At 34.7% G+C, this 26,741-nt stretch overlaps 1 protein-coding gene across 1 annotated transcript in view; it reads right to left on the bottom strand.

Moving 5' to 3' along the window:
- Positions 1-26,741, bottom strand: part of ASCC3 (activating signal cointegrator 1 complex subunit 3) — a 317,774-nt gene that overhangs the window by 163,101 nt on the left and 127,932 nt on the right. The window contains exons 12-13 of the mRNA XM_007469886.1: positions 24,689-24,865; positions 21,973-22,044 (exon numbers count right to left, since the gene is read on the bottom strand). Coding sequence (XP_007469948.1) covers positions 21,973-22,044; positions 24,689-24,865 — 249 coding nt within the window. The remainder of the gene's footprint in view (positions 1-21,972; positions 22,045-24,688; positions 24,866-26,741) is intronic.

The raw sequence follows: 26,741 nt of genomic DNA, 5'->3' as shown, positions 1-26,741 counted from the left end.
GCCTGTCTAAAATAAGATCAGAACAGTAGATTCAACTCAATAATGTTGGTAAATTTTGACTGCTTTGTAAAACTGTTTAAATTTTTACTCGAGGTTTGTTAGGTTAATGCAATTAAAATATTTTATACACTTATTTTTGGTTTAAAAAGCCATTTAGTTAAAAAAATGTATGATGGAATCAGTCCTGGACTGGGAAAGAAAGTATGTGAATCTGAGTTCTGGTCCTGTTATTTGACTTATCAGAGAAAGTGTTCTTCAGATGAGATGCTGATTAAAATTAATGAAAAGTAAAAGCTCAGATAATGATCATTCAAAAAACCAAAATGCCAAAGTAACTGATATTGTTTCAGTGTATTCAAAGGAGAAGGACATATTATTTTAAAAAGACCAAAAATTCTACTTTGAAATACTGTTAAATAGCAGTGTGATTTAGAACAAATTATTTAACCTCTTTGATCTTTATTTCCTCTAGTACATAGATAGTTACTAGAGTCATAGGATTATGGTAAGGATTAAAGGATATCCTGTAAGTGAAACACTGCATTTAGTAAAACAACAGCTCTCAAATTTTAGAATGCATCAAAACCACCTGGCAGGCTTGTTAAAAACACAAACTGCTGCTCCTTCCCTCTACCTCCTTTCTAATTAAGTAGGTCTGAGGCAAGACAAGAATTTGCATTTCTAACAAGTTCAAAGGAGATGCTAAAACTCTTTGTACAGAAACTTGGAGACTTCCTCAGAGCTGGTAAGTATTAACACCATGATAAGGGTAATAAGCATTAAGAAAATTAACTTGACCTAAAAGACTAAGTGGTTAGATCAGTGAATGAATATTATAAATTGACACCTATATAAACATTTATTTCTCACTTATGCAAGTGTGTGTGCATATCTAACACCACAAAAAACAATTTAAAAGAACACTTATCCTTTAACAACCTTTGTAAGGGTGTTGTGCCAGATGAACTAGGAATAAAACAATTAGTAGAAATATTTAAGCCTGAGATTATTTTAGAACTGGAGGGAGGAGGCCAAAGATTGTGAAATCTTGAATCAAATTCTCTTCTCTAGAAATTTCCACTAAGAAGGAAGAATAAGAATCGAAATACCTGGAAAAAATACATGACAGATAGATGTCCCACAGGAAATGCTGCTGAGAAATAATGTTTTATAATTTATGGTATTGTCTACTGTTAGTTAAAGAATGAGGCTTGAGGATGAGGAAGTTTATGTCATGGTGTTTATGTTTTCACTCTAACCAGCACAGCCATTTATTTGTTTTGTTCTCAATTCTTCCCAACTTTCTTAACCCAGGATCCTCAAGAGAATTAAGCCCCAATGACCTAAACAAATAGTGATTCTAAAGTGTGTCCCCAGACTAACAGCATCCTCTGGAAACCTGTTACAACTACAAATTAATAGCGTCACCCCACATCTGAGCCAAAAACTCTGAGGCTGGGACCCAGCAATCTGGTTTAATAAGCCATTAATAAGATGAATGTTAAAATTTGAGAGCCCAGTGAAATGGCATCCATTGTATGTAAAAAAAAACCAAAAACAAAACCCCCCAAACCTGTCCTCTATGCATTTAAAATGGTTCTTTAAGTACTATCTTTGGGAGACTGAAGAAAATAGCCAAATCATTTTCCATGTTCTATAGTCTGAATGAGGAGTGCCGCTGCCGGTATATTTCAGATTTATATACCACAAGGGCATGTAGGCAACAAAACAGTTTTTATTGCTGTGATTATATTACCCTATCTGTGATATTAAGTAAATGCAATTTTAAGAGGCTTCATTCTGATTGCTGTGAATCAGTTCTCATTTTAGGCCTGCCAATACTGACCAGCTAAAGACACTTAGGTCATCTGAAGATCTTTTCACACCAGTACCCAGTTTCCTCATTTATTTTTTCATTTGCAGAGTATTCCTTTGCTTAGAAATACCACAATTTACTTAACCAGTCCTTGTTTAATGGACATTTATGTTGTTCCTAATCCTTTCTTGCTTAAAGCAATGCTGTAATAAATAACTCTGTATACAAGTCATTTCACAGTTTTGTGGATATTTTCATAGAAGTGAAATTGTTGGGTCAAAGTATATATGATCATTGAACTATGTCCCTATTCTGAATATTGTCTGTTTTATTATTGGGCATTTTTTTCTTATTAATTTGTAGGTGTTCTTACAATACAGAAGATAGTATGTTTTGTCTTTTTCTATATTGCAAATATTTTGTTCTAGTCTATGCTTTATCTTTTGACTTTATTTATGATATCTTATTCAGTATGGAAATAGTTAATTTTTCTTTAAATCTGCCAGGATTTTTCTCTATGACTTCTGGGAAATTCATAGGCAAGAAAGTGAAAATAGTCATAAACATATGAAAAGGTGCTAAACTTCAGTAGCACTGTGTGGCTCTGGAAATCCAATGGTGGGCACAAGCAGAGTTGGATTTTGCTCTTGTACATGCACAAACACACATATCTATCTGCAAAGATATCTACAAAGATATCCATAATATACTGCCACATAAAAAAATATCAAGTTGAAGAACAATCTCCACAGTATTATTCTGAGTATATTATAAAGGGTGTATGTGTGTGTGTGTGTGTGTGTTTAAAAATAGGGAGATATGGATGGAAACCCACCAAAGTAATTACCTCACAAATGAAAATGGGATGGGGAGTATAAAAAGATAATGTGTTCTCTGTATATCTTATATTGCTTATCTTACCCATTGAAACAAGCCTTAATGGTTTTATGAATATATAAATTATATTGAACAGGAGAAATGATCAGTGATGAGGTTGTAATAGTATATTTATAATATACTATTGTACTACCATATTTGATGTGATTGTTTTATTGCTAAGGGATTTACGGTGTCAAAGTAAAAACTTAAAGAACACATATTTAACAATGAACTTAGAAGGGTGGTAGTGGTACTTTTGATCGAAGAGACACATTTATCTTGTTTTACTTCACCTGGAAATGCTTTAAGAAGAAAAAAGAGACATGGTCTAGCAGAAGAAAATAAATAGTACTTCCTGGAAAAGTATACAGAGGTCAAAGGCACAGAGAAGATAGCAAATCTATATGGATTTGGTGAATACTGGCTCTAGGCAGAAATGGACATGTAGACAGAGGAGCAGTAATAGCTGGAAAGGCAAAATACAACCTCATTATAAAATGTATACTTAGAGAAAATTCACTCAAGACTCAGAAAAAAATGATACCACTAAAAGCAATACTTGAAAAATTATTTTTATGTTAGACAAAGATTTTAAACTGAGCAGTTAAAGAGAATGCCATCATCAAGAAAAAACATGAATTTTTGTAAAGGAATATACATTACATTGTTGATAAAAAAAATTATGACTCAAGGAAGTGTAAAAGAAAAAGTTGGATAAAACATAGGAAAAACCTATGTAAATTGACAGAACAATGGACAGGACAATTTTAAAAGGCTGGGGTTATTAAAAGAAAAAAGGTGGCCCTGTTTTTTATGAAGAGTGAAGATGAGCGAGAAAGCACTTAGGGAGGTCTCCCTGAGAAATAGGGTGATTGTTTGTTTGAGACAGATCTTATAAAAAGAACTCTGATTTAAACATTTTAAAATATAGCTTTGTAGCCAATAAACTACCTGAAACATTGGTACCAATTTATAAAAGTCACTTAAAAAAAGAAAAAAGAAAGAAGAAACCCTTATACCCACATGGGGGGAGATGATGCTACTATTATGGTTAAATTAAAATCATAAAAATTTCCCTGATGATTCCAGGTACAAGTGATACTTTATTCTTTTGAGCATCCAAAGAATTCACGGGCCCCTCTCTTAAGCATTTATCACTGACTATATTTTATTTTGAACTATTTTTGTGCTTGATTTAGCTCCTCTGTGAGTCTGTGATCATCCAATAATTACATGACAGGTATTGGGGATATAACGGTGGGCAAGGCCGGCACGTGCCCTGTGCTTATAGAGCTTATAGCTAGTTACTATGATGCACGACTGGAGTCTGGGAAATGGTGAACACAGAAGCTGCCATTCATTACATGAACAACTACAGGAAGAAGATGTAGGTTAAAAAAAAAGAAGAAATAAAAGCATAATCTAGAAATTAATTGGGGTCCTCTCTCAAAATTAGCAAATTCCTTGATTTAAAGGTGATGACATTCCAGGTTTCTTCATTATTGGCCTTAGGGTGTCATCTCTCTAAATCCTTCCTGCTGTTCAAAGCCTCCATGCATTTGCATATTTCTAGGCCTTTACCCATGTTTTACTTTACTTAGTTCTCCTGCCAACTTCATCTGAGGAAATTCTACAAACCTTTCAGGCCCAGTTCTAATGACTCTTGTCCAATCTCTCCAGGGAAAGCTATCACTCCCACAGCACTTTGTTCATACTTGTGCCTTGTGTAATCTTGAGATGTATATAGGTCTCTCCGCTGTTGTTCGCAATTACTAGGACTAATAATAAAAGATATGATTTACAAAGTGCTTACTATGTGCTAGGCCCAGTACTAGGTGCCAGGCATAGTTATTTAATTTACTGTTAACAACACAATTAGGTAGGTAATTCTATTAGAATTTTACAGATGAGAAAACTGAAGCTCAGAGTTTTAATAACTTCCTACTCATTCAGGAGCAGAACTGGGAATTATCCTCAGATTTGATAGTCCAAAGCCTATTTTCTTTCCACCAAGTTATATTCCCTCTTTGGGTGTTGCCTGAGGGCACGTTTACACCTTACTAATTTTGAGGTCTCCTTGTCATCCCCCATACCACTCTCCCTGCTATCACCAAATCAGTGGGCACTCATAAATGACTGCTGAAATTCCAATGTTAAAAATGGTCAACTTTCACAAAAAACATTTATTTTTAGCACATTTTTGAGCAGAGATATGAATTTAAAAGTTTATAAATAATAATAGGATGTAGGCTGAGTTAACACTTTCTCTGATACCTTTTATTAGAATATGGGGTATAAAGCTAACTTCCAATTATTCAACTAGATAATTTTCCTGGATAGTTTTATTTAAATTTATTAGCAAACGTTCCACTGATAATTAATAACTAAAATAGTTACTATTAGTCTTTTGATACTGTTGTAAAGCTATGTGTATACAGTTGACCACTGAACAACATGAGTGTGAAATGGGCAGGTCTACTTATTTGCAGATTTTTTTCAATAGTAAATCTTACAGAACTACACGACCCACTGTTGGTTGAATCCCACGCAGAATCGCTGATCTGGAGGAACCACGTGTATGAAGGCACCACACATACTGAGGGCTGATGATAAGGTATAGGTGTATTTTTGACTGTATGGAGGGTTGGTGTGCCCCCAACACCCACGTTGTTCAAGGGTCAACTGTACATTTTAATGCCATTGCAAAGTTAAAAATTTGGATTTTTAAAAAGAAACAATTTATAAAATGAGCTAGTCTAAGAGCATCTTAAAAAAAAATTCTTGACTTTGAAGTCAAAGACAGTTCCTAAATCAAAGCTACTTACATTTACAGTGAATCAAATTATTCAGATCCATTAACCAAAATAATGTCTTACTGATGGACATGAATAAAGAAAGCATTTTTATGTTTTATAATGGTAGAAAATTTAACACTACTATATTTGGATTACATCAATAAAACTACTATTACTAAAAATAGGGCTAAAATAATAAATTTTAAACTTCTCTTAATAAAATTTAAACTTATTAATCACGAGTATAACAACTAGCATTTATTATCAGATATTCCTGCCAACGAACTGCATTACTAAAGCATAATTTTTAGTTTAAAAAGACCTGGTAAAAGGCTTATCACATATACAAACTACATCAAATAGAGTTAATTTATCTTGTCTTAGCTGTCTCAGAAAACTGTATAATTCACTGACTAGTCTTCATGCATTAAATTATGCAAATAAACCAACGAAAGTAATCTGGAGGTAGAGAGAGAAGTGGTTCCACAGCTCCAAACTGGGTAATTAGATCTACACTCAGCAGTTCAGAGCCACCTCTGGGCTCTCATGCTGAGAATATGCAGTTCTTCTCAAGAAACCTAAGCTTTTTAAGTGATAAACAGATCCAGGTTATCATTACTGAATTACATTTTAGGGCATTACCCTGAATGTGAAATATATTCTTCATCAATTTCTCTAAAGTAATCATTTTAATATTTATCAGCTTCTATATTTCAGTTGTATAGAGCTTTAACTGCTAAAGTTGGTTAAAAGAAATCCACAATACTTTACATCTTCTAAACCCTAAAAGATAATCGTTATTAAAATGTATAATAATTTAAAAAAAACAAAGTTGGATGACTTAGTGTCCGTATGTACCATTACAACAAAAATAAATAACATCAGAGCTAAGCCCACTGTAAAAAGTATTATCTTACAACCAATTTGCATATATCAGGACATTGTACAATACACTTGAAGTGTAAGATAGTTATATTTCAGTATGGTCTCTAAAATATTAAGACCACAAAAAATAGAGAAAGAAAGTAGAGATTTTAAAACATAATTTTAAAATAGTAAGTATTTTGAATGCATTTTCCCTTTGGTATAAACTTTTTAACATAATTAAAAATGTTTTCTTAAGCATTAAGGGGCTGTGGAAAACTATACTTTCTGGCTCAACCCTAGTTTGTAGGGGTGGTACAGCACTTTCAGCTACAGGTCTGTCTTACCATATATGCAAATACATTACTTTGTACCTGATTTGAGCAACAGAGGAGTCACAGTTGCCTGTGACTACTGACACTACACATAAAAACTTCCAGGCTACAGCATTCAGCCAGTATGTACCATTAGTATTCCACCTGGTTTTCAAGGCCCAGAAGGGAAAAACTACTGGTTTGCTTAGTCCAATGTATACATGACAAAGTGGAAGATGAAATCCCACCTCTACTGAAAAGCTAAATTGATACTGCATATGGAAAAGATCAGTCCACTTGCTTATCACCACAAGTATCAATCCACTTGGTATCACCGCCACCAGAACAGAAACTATTCATCCTATGGAAATTATGAAAAGTTAATGACACATAACAGTGGTTTAAAAACTCATTTTGGTTGTGTAATTCTTTCTTTCACTAAACTCTTTTGCAGGAGCTCTCTCTCTCTCTCTCGCTACATATATATATATATATATATATATAAATTAAGCTACCTGAGTGGTCCTGAGAGATCTAAATCTCGTATCTCACTTCTTCCTCCCAAACAGCACACTTCTCCCAACCTCATGCCAACAATGCCCGTGGCCCCTTGGAGCACGCTGGAGCAGTCTGAAAATAACAGCTGTGAGAGGAACTCTACTAGGGGAAAGGAACAGCTCAACATTATATTTCCTTGAAAATTCTGAAAACCCCAAATCTCTTTCATTCTTCTGGATAATATTTTGGGGAAAGAAATAAGTGGAAATATTCATTTAAGAAATAAAATGCGGGCTTCCCTGGTGGCGCAGTGGTTGAGAGTCGCCTGCTGATGCAGGGGACATGGGTTCATGCCCCAATCTGGGAAGATCCCACATGCTGCGGAGCGGCTGGGCCCGTGAGCCATGGCTGCTGAGCCTGCGCGTCCGGAGCCTGTGCTCTGCAACGGGAGAGGCCACAACAGTGAGAGGCCTGCGTACCTCAAAAAATAAAAGTCTAGAATTCTCTTTCCACTTTAAATTTCAGCTTACATTATAAGTATTAAAAGATTATAAGCATTACTAATTATAAAATGTTCATATAGACACACATAAGCAAAACTTTTAAGAAACATTATGTTGAAGTTGGCCTACTTGTAATGATTAGTTTAATAATGAAGGAATTTAATGAAGTTCTAAAAATCCAACCACTGAATTCATGCTTCATCGAAGATGTTTTCAAATATGACTAAAATCTGACCCAAATTACACTGTTCTTAGTTAGTCCCCATAGTACAACTGTGGGTCAACTTAATTCATTGGTAAACCTAGGTCAATCCGCTAAAGACTGATAAGACAGAATAAAGAATACTTTAATACACTGTAGCATCACACACAGAAAAATACTTTACTGACCTCTATGACAATCCAAATTGCACTGACATTTGTTATTGACAGCCCCAAAATACATCTATTCTGTAGAGCAAATTAAGCAAGACCAGCTAGTCTATTACTATGCAAATAAAATTCATTAGTGAGCTAACAATTTCATTTCTAAAGATGCTGCTGGACTTGAAGTTCTATTATTATTCAACATTATAAGATGTTCTGGACTGAATCTAATTTCAGTAAAATAAAAACATAAAAATGTATTTTTAAGATTTCTATCAGTATTTTTCATTTATTTCCTTAGACAATAATCACTACTTATAATTCTAAACATCCAACTGTGCATTTAATATTCTCAAGTGACACACTTGAATAGATTCTCCCTAAAAAGAATACGCTTTTTTTTTAAAACTTACTTGAGCAGAAGAAATCCCACTAAGGCAATATACTCTCAATAAAATTTTCTAGCTAGACTAATTAAAACTGTACTGCTATAAAGGGAAAAATCACAAAGTTGTAATTCCTCTTAGAATGGCTCTTAACTGTCTCCATTTTTTTGAGGCTGCTCTAATATTTGTGCTTACAACATGAAAAACACCTAGGTTTTCCATAAATCTGTATTGTACTCTTCAATTGACCCTCTTTAATAAGAAAAAAAGGTAAGAGAAAGGAAAAAACAAGAAAAAAAAAGATTTATCTACAAACCCAAGTTGAGATACTTACACTGCACTTAAAAAAAGGTACACTGCCATCTGACCATCCATTAAGCCATGCATTTGCCCCTTCTCCATATGATTTCAAAAACACAGCTACAAGACAGAGCAAATAAAATACCATAGTAAAAAAAAAAAAAAAAAAAAAATGAGACCAAAGTCCATGGAGAACATAACAAAGGACCACCAGAGAGACTATGCAATCTAGGTAAGGTTAGAAAGATTTTTATAAAGCAGACAGTGGTAGCAAACTATCTTACTGGGATAGTTAGTAGAGTACATGTCCTTTCAAGACACCTTTAGGTCTTGTTGGAAAACAATCCTCCCTGAAATTCCTGGTGATCCTACATGGTCAGGGCCTTCTGAGCAGTGGAAACTGAAGGGCTTTAACGGTAGAGAATGCCTCCACTCCCCCAGAGCCATTTCTTCCCATTCTATAGGTAATAAAGCCTAGAGGCTCCTTTCTTATCGCTCAAAGAGACAACTGCTTATATTCCAGGGTACAGGCCGCCCCTTCCCTCCTCAAGAGGGAATCTGTTTATATTCCAGAGTGAAAGAGAAAGGTCCCTGGGCAGGTCAGTTGGTCTACTTCTTTGTCTCCTTTCTTCCTCCCTTCTTTCTCCCTCTCCCTCCCCTTTCTCCTTATACCCTCTCCTCCCCCCACCAGAAGGGAGGATGTGCCAGCAACAACTATGTACGCTTCAAGTTTCATAATTTTGGAGCACTCCTATGGGGCCACCCATGTGCACAGAGGTAGCTGGCTCTTACCATGTTACCCTGTAAAGCTAGAGAGGGGCAACCAACACCATGCTCTGTGAATAAATATAAAGTCGGTTCCCTACCCAGGTGTCTCGTTTCCGCCTATGTGTGTGTGCATTTGTGTGTGTGTGTGTGTGTGTGTGTGTGTGTGTGTGTGTGTGGTATACAATGAAGTTAGCCTGTGGCAAGCTAGCACGAATATCTTAGACCCTTAGCAAGACTTAAGTCTCTGACTATATTTCGAGAGCAACCACTAACTTGATGAATGCTGTACAGGTTGGAAATGCCCACTTTATGTGCCATAATATAGTTAGAGCTGCATTTCCCAACTACTCATTCATAAAACCAAGAAAAAAGTAAGATAAGATCTGAGACTATTACACTACTCTCTTAAAAACAGAATCATATTTTACAATATTAACTATAGAGACATAGTTCCTTCCTTTCCACCCCTTCTCACTTAAATATGCTACTATGACAACAAGAAAAATAAAAACCTTAGTTACAGGAAAGACAGTAAACATTTGCAATGGTTCATTGAGTTTAAATATTCAACTCCCTTTTTTGCACTTTGAGCATGTACAGGAATAGTTGTATCAGATTTCCTTGGGACACAAAATATTATACTTAGCTTTAATAAAACTACTGTTTGTTCAATTTTATCAAAAGATGGCTACAAAAATGTAATCAACAAATGCTTGTGGTGGTAACTAAACTTATTAAATATACCTACCAACTGCTTCTAAGTCCAAATATCAGCTGGAAACCAGCTAATAGAGATTCAATATATCATATTCCAAAGTGAAATAAACAGCTGTCAAATTAACTTCTGACAATTTAATGTAAAATTTCTGAATAGCTGTCCAGAGAATTTTCTATGGTGTTATAAAAGAAAAATGATTACTAGCAGTCGAACACTGTTTTAGTACTTCCCAAGTCTATGTTATTACTGTTATTCAAAAAATATAAATAATTAAAATAACAGTATAAAATAAACATGTACGTAAAGTAGGTTTTATTTTCAACAGAATTAGTGAAAATACCAAATATACAGAGTATCTGACAAAATTAAATGCCACAAAATAGATTCAATGTTTCTTTTATATTACTTAACCTGATAATTATACATTTACTGTAATTTAATACTGTAATTACACAAATCACATGAATAAATGACCAAATAATCTAGTAAATTCACTTCGTAAGTCTGGAATATTTGATTTAAATCAACTGTGGATCTATACAGAATCTTTCAAATAACAAAATTTTTAACAAATTATATACAGTTTAACTAACTTTTCACACAAAACATACATTTATGCATTGGCTACATGCATAAAGCATATATGCAAAACCCAATAGTTATAGTTGTTCCTATGCAAGACATTCTGGAGGTGTGAAACAGAACAAACTGAGAGGAAAATTATACAACAGTATGGTAACAGTACCTAGTAAGAGGACATAGCAACTTGTACTATCTTCATATTTTGCTACTTAAAATATGAAGAGGGGCACCAAAGAAGACACAGAGAACGAGAAAATGGATAGAAGTGGTGATAACTTCTATAAGGGAATTATACGGACCTGACATATAAAAATAGATATAATGTACAACTATTTAATAGATGAAGTGGATGAGATGAAATGGATGGAGCATAAAGCTTTGCCTTCCAGGTCTGAATCATTATATATGTTCCTTGGGTTCAACAATGTATAAAATATAAAGATAACCAGTTTCAGGAAAATAAAACCACTTGTATTGCTTCCAATTTTATTCCAAGATTAGGCACAGCATTTTTTTTTTCTTTTGATCTTTTGGCTGAAGATCTGTAAACTATACAAGGACAGATAAAAATTTAGTTTATACCTGAAAGTTTCTAAACATCACTCTGAGACAAACTGTTCCATGTGCTCAATTTGTGCTGTAATTCCAGAAACCACTGATTACCAACTTTAAAAAGCTCAAATGCCTAAAAACATGGACATACTTGTATATATCTATACATGCCAGGAGAAAACTGAATACACTCAGGGGCAAGGGTACTGGGCATGAGGCGAAGTGAGGAGAAAGTAATTCATTAGTCGTTTCTTTACACGTTTGTGTTGATTCCCTTGTTATAAGAATGTGTTATTTCAGTAATAAAAATCCTCGAAGACTTAGGAAAAAAGTAATGTTAAGAACAATGAAGGAAAAACACAATAATAATATTCTTCATCAAAAAGTATTCCCTTTGCAAATGAAGAGAACATTACAAGGTTAACAAAGAAACTGCTATATATAAAATCTCAAGAATATAATTGAGTACTCTTATGGTAAGCTATAGTTCAGAAAAATGGAACTTTTCTCTGTTGCCTTAACAAAGTGAAATTTTAAAAGGGTTCAAAGGTTACCCCTCTAGGGCTTAATGAATAGAAATAAAGAAAGAATATATTAACTTAAAATAACTGGTGGCACGAATGATATCTATATCATGAAAAATAGCTAAGTCAGATGGATATTTTATTTTAGGAGAAAATGAGATAATTTAATACTTCTAACTTCTAACAGAAAAGACTATAACTAGATGAAATAATATTAAGAGTAACTGTATGGGATGAAACATTTTTAAGGAGAATACCAACATTCTTTCATTGATCTTTACAGACTACAGGGGGCAAATAATTCCTTAAGAAAGTAATCAAAGTGATCTTTGATGTCATTCCACTTCTCCAGGTTGTTCTCCCCTCAGCCTGGATGTCTGGCTTACTGTGGAACTAATTATTATTTTCTTGATTTTCTTTGAAGTTCGTTGCTCCCTAATCCTTTAAGAGTAAGTTCAGACTTAATGAAGACTACCACATCTTCCGTTCACTTATTCATTACACACTATGTGAGCACCAACTGTGTGCCAGGTACTGGTGAGGCCATGATAATACAATGATGAGCAAAACCAGAGATAGCCCCTTTCCTATGGGACTTATGATCTTCTACTGAAAAGTGGTATTAATCAAAAACAGCCAGGAAAAATGTAAAACTACAGCAAGAAATAGGAGGAAGACATATGCCGTGTTATTATATAGTTCATAATAGGGAGGTGAGAGAGGGAAGTTAAAAAAAGGCTTCTCTAAGAAAGATGAAATCTAAAGGATTTAGTAGAGGTCAACTAAGCAGAGAATAAAGAAGAATGTGTGAGGCAGAGGGAACAAGTTACGCAAAAGCTCAGAGGTTAAGTGAAAAAGCATCTCTATCATGAGGGTCTGAAAGAAGGCCAGGAAGCAGGGAGGTAGGAAATGAGGGAGAGACATGTATGTGATGAAGAAGAAAGGAGGGAGGTAATGGCCCAACACTATAGGAACCCCTGGGCCCTTTTAAAGGAGCTTTAAGTATTCATGTGTCACTTGGAGCTTTATTTTGAAAGGATCATTCTAGCTAGCTGCAGCATACAGAACAGCTAGAGCAAGGCCAGAATGGACATCGAACAGTTAAGAGAGGTAGAGCAGCTAAGAGGTGTCCTGGATGACATGATGCGTATCTGGATTAGGTGGTAGAGATGACGGTGCAGAAGGAGGAGGGAATGGAAAGAAATGGGCCGGTCTGAGAGACACTTATGTCAAATGGACAGGCCCTCACGAGGGATCAGAAATAAGAACACAGGAGAGAGAGTTGAAAAGGGTGACTTTTAGGCTTCTGTTTTACAGAACTAAATCTATAGTCGTGCCATTCACTGAACCAAGGAATAATGGATGAAATACCACTGGTTTAGAGGGGATATTATGTATTTCGTTTGGACATACTACATCTGTGATACCCAAGAGGAGAGGCCAGCCACGATCACATGGGTCTACAGCTTAGGGAAGAGGTCTGGGTTAGGAATATAAATATATGAGTTATTTCTACAAAGGTTTTAACTGGGATGGAATGATACAAGAGAGAGTGCTAAATTAAAAAAAGGGTCTAAGGGGCTTCCCTGGTGGCGCAGTGGTTGAGAGTCCGCCTGCCGATGCAGGGAAGGAGGTCATGCTTAATAGCCCAATTTGCTTCTCATAGTTCCAGCCCTTTCTCTTATGGTTGGCCGAGAAATTCCACCGGTAACCTAAATGACCACTTAGGACACTAAATTGCTTCAATCTCAGCTAAAGTTCTCTCTGACAGTGATGTGGCACAAGTAAGAGGTAAAAGCTACCAGAAAACCCAAGGAGAACGTTGTACAATATTTCATGAGAGTGAAGTAAAAGTCACTTAGCTGAGCAAACCAGCCCGCAGAGGCGTTAACTAGGGAGACACCTCACATCGTTAGGATTCTTGCCAATGCCCTGACGTGGACTGGTGAGTGAATTTGACTCACTTGATATCTAAATTAGCAAGATCTGGGATGATTACAAAAACACTTCCCTGAAATAGTTTTATTTCATCTTTTTGCAAAGAATTTCAGGCCCCGTTAAAAAAAAAAAAAAAAAAAAAAAAAAGGGTCTAAGAAAGAGCCAGGTAGAGAAGGAAAAGGCTACAAAGAAAGAAAAAGGATGGCTCAAAAGGTTACTAGACAGAGAAAAGCAAGGAGAGTTTTGTATTACAAGAGCCAGAAAAGAAAAGGCACAAAGAAAAATTGGCATTTTGCAACTACTTCCACTTCTACAACCTCTCTGTAATCCTTCGATTATTTTATTCTCAATTATGGGCTACTGTCATAAGGGAATTTTGCCTTAAAAAAAAAGTAAACTTTTATTAAGGATGTGTCAAGCTTTGCTTTGACTTAACATTTAGTTGAAACCCTCTTTGGCTTTGGCCTGTGGCAGGGGAAACAGCAGAATGCCTAGACTGACATCATTTTCCATGTTCCTGAATTAGGCATGACCAAAATATGCAGTACAGTGATCACAGGATCAAGCTTGCAGCTGACAGTGATAAGAAATTATTGCCCCTGAACTATACTAATTTAAAATTTTTGACTGCTAAATATATAATTAAATTTTCTTTAATGAATTTTCATTATGTCATACCAGAAATTCCTTCTATGATGATGATATTCTGTTTTCGCCTTCACTTTAACCAAATGTTGTACACAGATATACTATAGAAATCATACAGAGAGAAGAAGAAAATTCTAAGTAAACACTAGTAATACTAATTAAAAACTAAAATACAGAACTCAAGAGTACCAAAAACTAGTTTTTGCCTGTAAAATAAGGAGGGATAAGGAAATCTCAATTTGATATAAGACTCATGAGAGCTTTTTTCTAGTAGGTGGGGAGGATTTTCTGTTTCCAAAGGTAGAGGTTTAGTGAATGCTTCCTTCAGATTTTCTTACAGTAAAAAAACACCTGAAATATTTCTTTAGCAGTACCATCTTTAGCAGCAACGATGAAGGAGAAATGTCTTTAATTCTTGTTCTCATAATTGTTCAAATGTCTCCTTCTTAAGAATTTTGCTCTTATATTCCTTTGGGACTATGTGTCAGTTTGGGGGAGGAGGGAAGCAAAGAAGGCAGAAAAGAAAGAAGCTCTCAAATAATTTACCAATAAAGTTCATGTTAGACAAATTTGATACAACAGAAACATTAGTACCAAGAATTAGAGATGCTTGTACCTGGAGGAACAAAACTTTTTAGGCAAAAGGGCCAAAGGAAAAGTTCCATTATTGAAGTTAGCATAGTAAAATTTCTTTCAATTGTACATAATTACTTTTATATAAGCTAAAAAGCAACACTAGGGAACAAAAAGAATTCCCTTTAGATAGTAATAAATTAAATTAATCCATAATTATCAGCCAATTTTTAAAGGTGGTTTCTTATTAGAAACAGCAACATCTACGAAAAACTTATAAACAATTAAGAAAGAGAAAACACACATGTGAATCAGGAAAAGCTGATGTTTAGCATTAATCCAAGGTTGAAGATGATTTTTTTCCCTTTAACACTGCAAAACCTTTTATTCTTGAAACTGGAGGTAGATTTTGAGTAAGAAGTTACTGATTAAGGATCTTAACATTTTGATAATGTGAAAAAAGAACAAGTTAACTTACAAAATATGCCGTAATCTCTGAGGCAGTTTCTAATTTCTTTTCCTATCACTGTAACAAAATTTGTATAACCAGAAAAATCTCAATAGGATTAAGGCATCAACTATTTTCCCATTCTGCGAGTTACACAGGAGGAGGGGAATTATTAACAGGAATGATAAAGCTGTACTTGCATTTGGTAACCCAAAGAGAAGCTTACAAATGAGACGTCTCATTAGTTTGAGCAGACGGATCAAAATTAAAGGCTGAATCGCCAACTTTTAATTTCCCAATAGCCAAGAAGAGCTTGAAGTCTTGCGGAGTACGACTGTTGAAAAGTCAACCTGAAAAGATTTTCTCCACCTGTCATCACACATGCTTGAGTGGAACACAACTGCTTCCTACTGCTTTTCATACTTTTAAGACAAAGCCGCACATGAAATCTATTAAGTACGCGAACACACGAGTGTAGATGACTGGTATACTGAAACCCACGGAATACTATAATCAGAGAGCATCAGCATGGCTTTTGAACATGAAATTTGCTCTATTCTAATTTAATCTAAGCGGAGAGAAACAAAATTAATTCGTCTATATATTTAAGAGGAAACTTAATTTTTAGCATGAAAAGTATTTATTTGCCTTAGAGTTATAGTTTTTTTTTTTTTTTTTGTGGTACGCGGGCCTCTCACTGTTGTGGCCTCTCCCGTTGCGGAGCACAGGCTCCGGACGCGCAGGCTCTGCGGCCATGGCTCACGGGCCCAGCCGCTCCGCGGCATGTGGGATCTTCCCGGACCGGGGCACAAACCTGTGTCCCAGGCATCGGCAGGCGGACTCTCAACCACTGTGCCACCAGGGAAGCCCTATAGTTCTTTTTTTTTAATGGACACATATTTTTAGTCTTCTTCATAATGGTCTGAAAAGTAGTTGCGCTAATAAAATTATTTAGAGAAACCACAATTTAGAGAGAAAAATCCAAAACACTAAACAACCTGAAGGCAAACAAATAGAATCAAGGAGTATTCACTGGAAGAATTTTTAACAAGCTGTCAAAAAGAGAGGGGGACATGAGGTAGTTGCAAGGAAAATTCAATTTGTTTTCCTGGATTAGAATAGACTGACTTACATTTTCTTACTACTATATACTAACTGCTAAAATATATTTAAAAGGCAACAAAATAAAGCTAAAGTTTGTTAGGTACACAGTGCTACAAGAAATAACTTATGTTCCCCTATTACTAAGGAAAAGCACATTGATCAAATACATAGCTGGCTGCTTAATAACAATGCACTAATGTCCAGTTAGTTACAACTATAACTGAATTCCAGAGCAAAGCTGTTTCTCTCTGTCTCCTGTTTCTCTGTCTCTGTTTTTGTATCTGTCTCTCTGTGTGTACACACACACACACACACACACACACACACACACACACAATTTACTATACTTTTATATGTACAACAAAACATTTATACAGAAGAGTCTCTTAGAATGAAGCACATATAGTTAGACCTTTTAGTCATTAGAGTCAGGCAGAACAATGTAACTGAAGAGTTAAACTGGCCGTCAGTTTTTTAGATAATAAGGTAAAAGATTGTTGAATTACCTATTTTTCATTTTCTGACAGATGGATATATACAAATTCGTTTGTTGAAATTTATCACTTGGAACCTTATACAAAGAAAACTAGTGACTAGTATAACATTATATTCAACCTCAATTACAAGGGAAAAAACAAAACTCAGAAACTCTATTCTGTTGTGGAGTCCTTTGTTAACCTTCTAATAAAAGCAGAGGACCACAGCTTAGAGAAGGTATTTCTTCAAGGTGATAAAAAGAGAAAAATAGGGCTTCCCTGGTGGCGCAGTGGCTGAGAGTCCGCCTGCCGATACAAGGGACACGGGTTCGTGTCCCGGTCCGGGAAGATCCCACATGCCGCGGAGCGGCTGGGCCAGTGAGCCATGGCCGCTGAACCTGCGTGTCTGGAGCCTGTGCTCCGCAACGGGAGAGGCCACAACAGTGAGAGGTCCTCGAACCGCAAAATAAATAAATAAATAAATTTAAAAAAAAAAAAAAAGAGAGAGAAAAATAATCCAGTGAGGGGTTCTAAGCCCCTGAAAACAAACTACCACATGAGCCTCAGTAATCAAATACTGTGAAGTAGCAATTCTTGTGTGATGGATTAAATCAAAGATTGCTAGCCTTGTTGAAACAGGTATCTACCTCAGCTTCCAAAATCAAAATGTATAACAGTCCTCTTTTCCAAGTATGCACACTGCAATTCCAGTTCTGGACATATTACAAAGACAATCAGCAGAAGCTGTCACTTATCAAGCTAACTGAATTTATAAGCCAAATAGTACTTGGCAGAGCAACTTGCTAACAGAAGATTTAAACAGAGCGATCCCTTTGAAAAGACTAAAACAGAAAAAGATTTTAGTTTTGGGCAACTTTCCCAAAGTTACATACATAATACAGATAATTTAAAGAAATGAAAAAGAGAGAGGTTTATTCTCAAATTATGTTGTAAAAGAGTTTTTTACTTGAGATGATTACATTAATGTAAAAGACTAAGATGATGCCTTAACCTAGTACTTATAATCTGCAGGCACTGGCCTGGGCATTTGTAGTACTAGCAATACTAGAGGCAAATACCAACTAATGGGCCATGGTCCTGATGCATTTCATATTTTCCAACAGCCCCGACTCACTAAGGATCTTTGAAGATGAGCAATTCTTCACAATAAGATTCTATTTACCAGAGTCCCCATGTACATGACACTATACTAGGAACTTAACAAACAGTATTTCCTTACAACCCAATCTTACATAGTACGACCTGTTCTACTGGTACACAAAGCCTAAAAAAACAACACTGCGTAGAACACAAATTTTTAAATTATAACATCTTTAAGCTAATATGTTAATTTACATGTTATTGCTTCTATGTATGGTTCTGTCATATTCTGAGGTAGGGAAAATAGAGAAACTATAGAGATAACGGAGAAAAGGATAGAAAATTAAGGGAGTAAAATGCATTTTAAGAAATGGAAGGACATACACCAACAGAAACTATCTCTGAGTGATAGAATTCAGTGATTTTTTTCCCCTCATTTTTGTTTTTTTTCCCCCTCATTTTCACTTTTTGGTGTACCCAAGTGTTAAATTTGTTTACACTCTTTTATTGGTCACCCTCTTTTATACTAATCATATTTTATATTAAACATTTTAAAGACACAATTACAGAGGCTAAAGACCACAGGATCACATATGAAGCAAAAGCACTGGGAAGAATGGGTTTTTCTAATTGAAAGTTAAGTGCATACCCAAAGCAAATCATGAACAATATGGTATGTAAAACATGAGTTTTTGTAATCATGATTTAGAAGTAATTGTTGCTACCTAAGAAAAAAATTTCACTGGTAAAACACCACTGTGTCTTATATAACTTAAAACTGTAAAACAAACTCAAAATGGCAAACACACATCAGATCATAATCTTAAATCACACTACTTGATGCTATTCAGAAGAACATGGCATACATTTAATAAAATCCTTTGTAGGTCTGCTATGACAACGAGATGTTATAACCCATTCAGAATGCATTACAGAATCATGTGGTAAGACCACAAAATATGGCCATTTGAGCCATAATCCTATTTCAGGGAATTTACCCTAAGTAAATGTTTCAACAGAAAAAATAATAGGCAGAAAGATGATCACTATAGCAGCACTATTTTTTTTTTTTTTTTTTCCTTGCCGTTATGCGGGCCTCTCACTGCTGTGGCCTCTCCCATTTGCGGAGCACAGGCTCCGGACGCGCAGGCCCAGCGGCCATGGCTCACGGGCCCAGCCGCTCCGCGGCATGTGGGATCCTCCCGAAACGGGGCACGAACCCGCGTCTCCTGCATCAGCAGGCGGACTCTCAAGCACCGCGCCACCAGGGAAGCCCTAGCAGCACTATTTTTTAATAACAGAAAGTTGCAAACATTTAAAGCACTCAATAACCAATAATAAAAGGAACAACAAATGTCAACTCAATGGCAAAGTGGCAGTGTAAAGTTCTGAAGATGCTGTGGGCTTTTATCAACACGGACTTGTATTGCAATCCTGGAGCGACCTTTTTACTAGCTGTATGACCTTGAGAAGCTGCTTAACATGTCGTAGGTTTATTTTCTCTCTCTCTCTTTTTTTTTTTTTTGTTTGTTTGCGGTACCCGGGCCTCTCACTGTTGTGGCCTCTCCTGTTGCGGAGCACAGGCTCCGGACGCGCAGGCTCAGCGGCCATGGCTCACGGGCCCAGCCGCTCGCGGCATGTGGGATCTTCCCGGACCGGGGCACGAACCCGTATCCCCTGCATCGGCAGGCGGACTCTCAACCACTGCGCCACCACGGAAGCCCCTATTTTCTCTTTTAAGAAAAGGAGATTTAATGCTTATGTTAGAAGATTGTGAAGATTAAAAGTCCGAAGTGACTTACATGGCATCTGAAACTTAGAACCTGAATAAAAACTCCCTTCTCTCTATTACAGACATTAAAATTGTGAAGACCAGGTAGAAACAATGAAAAATCTTTAGTATTCATTAAGGAAAACTAAATGTAAAACTGTATATACAGTGTAATTATAATTTAGCAATGGACTGTAGCCAGTAACTAAAATTAAGTTTGAATGAGCAAAATTAAAAGCTACATGTGCAAATGGATATAAAAAAAAAAAAGACCAGCAGGACATGTATAAACATTACAATAATAATGTTGAAAGGGTAAAATAATAGTGGAACTATGAAAATTTTCCTTAATATTGTTATTTTATTTTTACAATTAAAAAAAGTAAATAGATATGTAGGTATGTCTAGAAAACTGAAGAAAGTCCTACTTTTATGGAAAACAAACATCATCACTAATCACTGAAACAGAAACTGGGAGACCTGCAACCTAAACCCTACTTCTTATGGCAGAGAACCTGAAAACGATCATGCTTATCCTGCTCCATTCTTGTTTCGGGAGAGGGATGTAAGCATGGATCTGGACAGGAACTCTGATACCGAAGTGTTTCAGTGTGTTCTTAAACTGTAACCACACTTTACAGAGTCACCCATAGTGCATTTTTAGGCGGACAAAAGTAGGGGAAGGAGACAGCTTGGTGGTCCTTAAAAGGCTGGCACTGGTGGATGTCATGACATGCACACAAAGGTGGGAGGTAATGCCTGTGTGCAACTTCTGCCTCATCTTTGCACACTCTTCATTTCCGGGTTCCTCCTGCCCTACAGCAGCCGGCCCCCGACCGCCTGAAGCCTCCCCTGGTGTTTCCCAACCTAGTCTGTCCTTTCTAAACAGGAACCAGCACTGTGAACCTAGCTCTCCACCTCAACTTTGGTCTGAATTTACTACTACAAGTGCCTGCCCTATGGCAGTTTTCATTTCGAAAAGTAATGCAATGGATGGATTCACACTAAGAATGAAAGGGCTGGCAGTGAGATCTAATCTCTACTGACAAAACACCCCCAGCCAGCATCTGAACTTTGTAAATCATGATTTCTAGCGGGACATGTTAGCCCCTGTAACAGTGAGAGAATGAACTATGCCAGAAGAGGAAGAGGATATAATCTTCCTAGGATTCTTTAAATTACATTTACTTGGAGTTTTACCTACTTACATTACAAGATACAACTGCTACATTTCCCAACATTCAGGAATAAGGATGCATTCCATTTTTTAAAGACATATTTTATAACATAAGATTATATGGAGAAAGGCTGAGTAGTTTAATAAATACTGATATTGCAATTACACTCCTTGGTATTTACCCAAAGGAACTGAAAACGTATGTCCACATAAAACCTGTGCACAGCTGTTATGTACACATAAACTGTGGTACATCCAGACAATGGAATATTATTCAGTGCTAAAAAGAATAAGCTATCAAGCCATGAAAAGACAGGGATTTGTGTACCTCAAATACACATTGTGAAAGAAACCAATGTGAAAAGGCTACACACATCATTCCACTTTTTTTTTTTTAACAATCTTGATTGGAGCATCTTGAACTTTGAAGTTTAAAAGGGCTTAATATCCAAACAATATGAAAATTTATTATATATATTTCAATTGCTACTACTTCAAGAAAACAGTAAGAATAATATAACATTTAAATGTCTTACATTATGTAAGTAAATTAAAATTTTTGATGTGTGAGAGAAGGTTGGTGCTTTAAAATAAATAAAGAAGTAACCTGAAATGTAAAGGATGAAATTCTTCTTTCTCTTATCTGTTTAATAAAAGTGGCAAACAAAACAGCATGATCTATCAATACTGGAATGATAATATTACCTATGAATATTTTATGACTTATATGGCTACCCAGTGGGCTAAAAAATTACTAAGAAATAAAACCTGTGAATCATTATCTCAGAATTGAAGAACATTTTTAAGAGCATAAAAATTAATAATTTTAATCATTAAGTGTTCTCTAAAAACAGGATAAAATAAAGTGTACCTGGTGTCCAGCCTTTACTTGTTTCAAAACACTTTCATAACATACTTCATCCATGTTATTCAACTGTTGCACCTTAAAGTTTTTAAAACATAAAAATATCAGATGAAGCAATTATAAACCTCTTAACCACAAAGGAAGCTTTATCAATTACGACACAGCTCCTTTTACTTTCAGACTAGCCAGAATGCAGAAACAACAAATGCAATATCAACACCTGATATATAACAACCCAATCGGAAATAAACACAATATAATTAAAAAATACAAATAAAATACCTCATGCAATACTTTCACTGTACTAGCTTTATAAGAATGCAAGTTTTTTAAAGACAATAAGTTTAAGAATAATATTCTACTCAGAGATATTTTAAAGTTCTTTTCACTGCTTTCCCCACAGAAACCCATTCTTCAGACTGTTTTTCTTCTATTTCAGTCTGTAAAACTATACATAGAGCTTTCCTGTGTAATTCTCAAAATCACCGGAATATTACCAGTAGAATATCATGACATATAAAGCTAAAATGTAAGGAAACATACTATTTCTGTAATGTATACAGAGTTCGGTAGATACTTTTCTACAGAAACATTTTCCAGATTAATTGGAAATTTAATATCAAATTAATGAATTTAAAAAAGGTCTCATTTTCCCTATTAATGATGAGACAGCTTCCAACCAAAAAGGTAAGGTAGTTACCTCAAAGAGTAGGCATGTGACACAGCCTGCATCTCTCTATTTAACATTTATTAAGAGTCTAGAGGGGATGAAAATGTTACACATCTGAAATGACTAAAATTTAGATTTTTTGTTTTAATAAAGGAAACACTTTAACATTCTGGAACTCTTATGACTTATAGTGATTAAGTAAGATGAGATAATTACAAGATAATTTACTCTCCATTAATGACTGGAAAAAAAAAACAAACCAAAAACTCCTCCAAACACAACTCTCAGTAATTTTTTTGGTGAATTTTGGATTGAGCTCTGGTCAAAGCCATTATTTCAAATTAGACGTGTCATGGACACCATTTTCCTATTTTGTGTTCCTCCACAACAACTGAATCACATCGTGAGCTTCTGAATGAAACTCTCAGAAATCTAAAAGGATTTCTTACTATAAGAAATGACAAGTTAACAACGGTTAGAATATATTAAACAACACCCTGGGGGAATTCTTGTTACCAACTGTGTATGTCAGCTGAGTGTAAAACTAAAACATTTTAGTAAGACAAAAATGCATATTTATAACTAATATATATAATTAATTTACTATTTACATTGTGTAAGATTTGTAAAAATAGTTTTTAAATTTTGCCAAATTTTTAAACCTTCAAAATAATTATGACAGTTCAACATCTCACACCATTCCTTTTGTGATTACAATGCTAACATATTGTGGTGAAAAATACATGGAAGTTAATTAGCTTTAAGTGATTTACCACCTTCTATGATGAAATTAAAAGAAAGTAAGTTTTAAGACCCCTGACAAGCATCTGAAAACACTTTCTTCTCTATATCTTTCTGTGAGAACCATCTGCTATCATTTAAATTATAAGTTGAAAGAACAATCTAATGTTATAAACAGCTCTACATCTGTTCTAATGATACATTAAAATAAACTAAATAATCAAATATATATTAAGATATAGTTGAAAAAAACAAGCAGCAAGTAATACTGAAAAGCCCTTGAAACAATGAAGGTAAAAGATGCATATCATAACTATTACCATATCATGAGCTGTCCTTCTATGTATATATTTGAAGTGGCTCCCCACAATTCTAAACATACCTTACTTTTATGCAATGCAGATGGAGCATATTAACTGTTGCAGTGACATTGGCTTCTAGTATTTTCTAAGCTGAGTATTTTATTTATAATAGTGTAGGCTAAAAATGACCCTGTTTTACTAATAAAATTGTTTTTAGACAAAAGTAATGCAATACACTAAAGACCAAGGCTGACATAGTAACACATGATTCTATCCTGATTTCTTTTATAAAGAGGTCATATGGCCCGTGAATCTTCTCCTAAAACTATTTCTTCCATGGGGGGGGAAAGTGTCATTAAACAGAATGATAAACATATAAATTTTAAGCAAAATATTCCTTCATGACATTATAAAAGCCTAAAATAAGCACCCTGATAATGCAAATGGATACGGTAATACTATTTAAGGAATTAGATAAACAGACTTTTTAAAACATTGCAAAGAATTTCAGAAATGCCACTTATGTATATAATTAATATGATAGTTATACAATATTATAAGTTAAATAGAGTCCCTCCTTTAATAGTTGCTATCATGAAATTATTTTTCTATTGCATATAAGGTATTACTTATTTTAGATGAATAATATTATATCATGATATATATTACTGACTTAACTAAAGTCTTTTACTATTTCACATTGGCCTCCAACCCTATCAAATTAACTTTTTGAAACATATTCTTATATATAACTTGTGTTCTTAGCTGAGAATACAAAATATACACTGATAATAGCAATGCAAACTACTACAAGCAGCTTTTTGGAGCAGGAGACATTCTACTACATATAGCTGAGGAAGTGTGCTTGATTTTTTTTTTCTAGGCTGTGATATTTGTAATGTGATTGAAATGGTCTTCTGGAGTCTCTAACCTCAAACAAGTATTAAACAATACATCAACAAAAATATTTCTGGAAAAGAAAAGTATAAGTTTTAAAACAAATGCTTACCTTATTTGCACTTTTAACCCCCAGAAATGTCTGTCCAAGAGGAACAGGTCGAAAGCGGCCATCAAAGTAGAAAAGTCCAATGAAGGGATTAACGTGTAAAAACATAGCAACATCGAGGTAGTTGGGTAAGGTTGCAGAGAGTCCAAGAATTCTTATCATACTCTGTGTGGATTCAACCTATAGGGGTTATTTTAATTAACATATGAGATAGATTCAACCCATCTGGATTTGTACTAAGTTTAAAATAAGTTTTAGTAGTATAAACGATGAAATAGTCACAATAAAATAAAATCACTGAAGAAACTGAGAATAACAACACATAGTCTAAAAGATAGATAATGTGAAAAAAAAAACTGGCCTAAATCTGGCATGTGGAATGATATAAAGTGATTAAAAGTGTAATTTTAGCATATTTTCTGAACTGGAAAATTCTTAGTAAAATGGTTTCTTCTGTTTTGTTTTTTTCCCCCCTAAAAATTTAACAAGGCAAGTGACATGTGTTAGGTTTTAGTGTAAGCTTTACCACTTTATAATTTCAGGTGTTAAAAGTATATGCTCTTTATTCTCAAGTTCAATAATTTCAAATTCATTTTAAACACATAACCACAGAAGTCTGAAATAATTAAGGTAGATTCTTCTAGTGTTTCACAAATTTAAATTTAAAATGATATACTGTATAAGGGAGAGTTTGTGTGGAACAACAGCCAAAACTTGGTGGAAGAAAATCACAAACTACTCAAAGAATGTCCTAAGCTGCATTATTTGTGTTCACTGGTGGGGTGTAATATTCTAATTTTGTGGCTGAACTCTGCTGAAAACATCAATTAATTTGTTCGCCAATCATTTATTAAGCTTTTAATGATGGGCACAAAGCCAGGAGAGCAGGGGTTTAAGAGTCTGTAAAAATTACAAAAAAACACTGTAATGTGTCCCATTAATAGTAGCACCTTCTAAAAACTGTGAGAACAATGAAGAGAGATCACTAATCAAGCTCGGGTAAGTCAGGGAAGGCACGCAGAGGTGACAGTTGTCGGTGTTCTAAGAGAGCGGCTAGGACCTGCCAGGTAGGCCAGGAAGAATAGTGTTTAAGGTACTGTACTTAGCAACACTAATGGCACGAGCTAGAAATGCAGAAGTGTAGAAATGATCATGAGAAATCTCGCATGCCAAGGAGTTTCTCCATTTTACTGCTGATGAGCACACAACACTATTCCATTCTCTTTCAATTACGTTTTTATGATGATAGCTGATAGTATTCTCATCTTTTTCCATCTCTAAACGTTTTAAAAATATCTTTATCCTTTTTAATTTTGTTTACTCATAGGTTTTCTACTTATTTGTGATTGGATTTGTTATGTTTATTTTACTTTTTTAAAACCTAGCTTTTGCTTTTTTAAAAATATAGAAGGATTCTAGCTAATAAATCTAATTCTATTGGTTTCCTAGTTTGTATTTAATTTTTTTCAACTGTATTATTTTTCCATTTTTTTAGAACATTCTGTTTAAAATTACCCAACATTTAAAATTTAATAATTAACTTACTACAGTCCCAACATTCCTGTTTCATTTGAGTATAATTCAAACTCTGAATTATAATCTCTGTCTGTACTTAATAAACTTTCATTATTTTTCCATTTTTTTAGAACATTCTGTTTAAAATTACCCAACATTTAAAATTTAATAATTAACTTACTACAGTCCCAACATTCCTGTTTCATTTGAGTATAATTCAAACTCTGAATTATAAACTCTGTACTTAATAAACTTTCATTATTTTCTAATAATAGTGTTGTCACTCTCTTTCCCCTCCTTCCTTTCATGATCACTTACTGAGCTCTCAGTGTCAGAAGACTATTTTTTCAAGTGGTTGGGTTTTATATCTTCAATTTATCAAATACAAAAGTGTAGAATGTATGTACATATATATGTGTTTGTATATACATATGCACATATAGATGTATATGTGTGTGTATATATAGTTTTGTTTTACCATACAGAAGTTATTTCTAAATTTCTATTGTATTTTTTTTTTTTTTTTTTTTTTTTTTTTTTT

Source organism: Lipotes vexillifer, unplaced genomic scaffold (genome assembly GCF_000442215.2).
Source record: "Lipotes vexillifer unplaced genomic scaffold, Lipotes_vexillifer_v1.1 scaffold2083, whole genome shotgun sequence".
NCBI lineage: Eukaryota > Metazoa > Chordata > Mammalia > Artiodactyla > Lipotidae > Lipotes > Lipotes vexillifer.
This window is presented reverse-complemented; position numbering and strand designations above follow the sequence as displayed.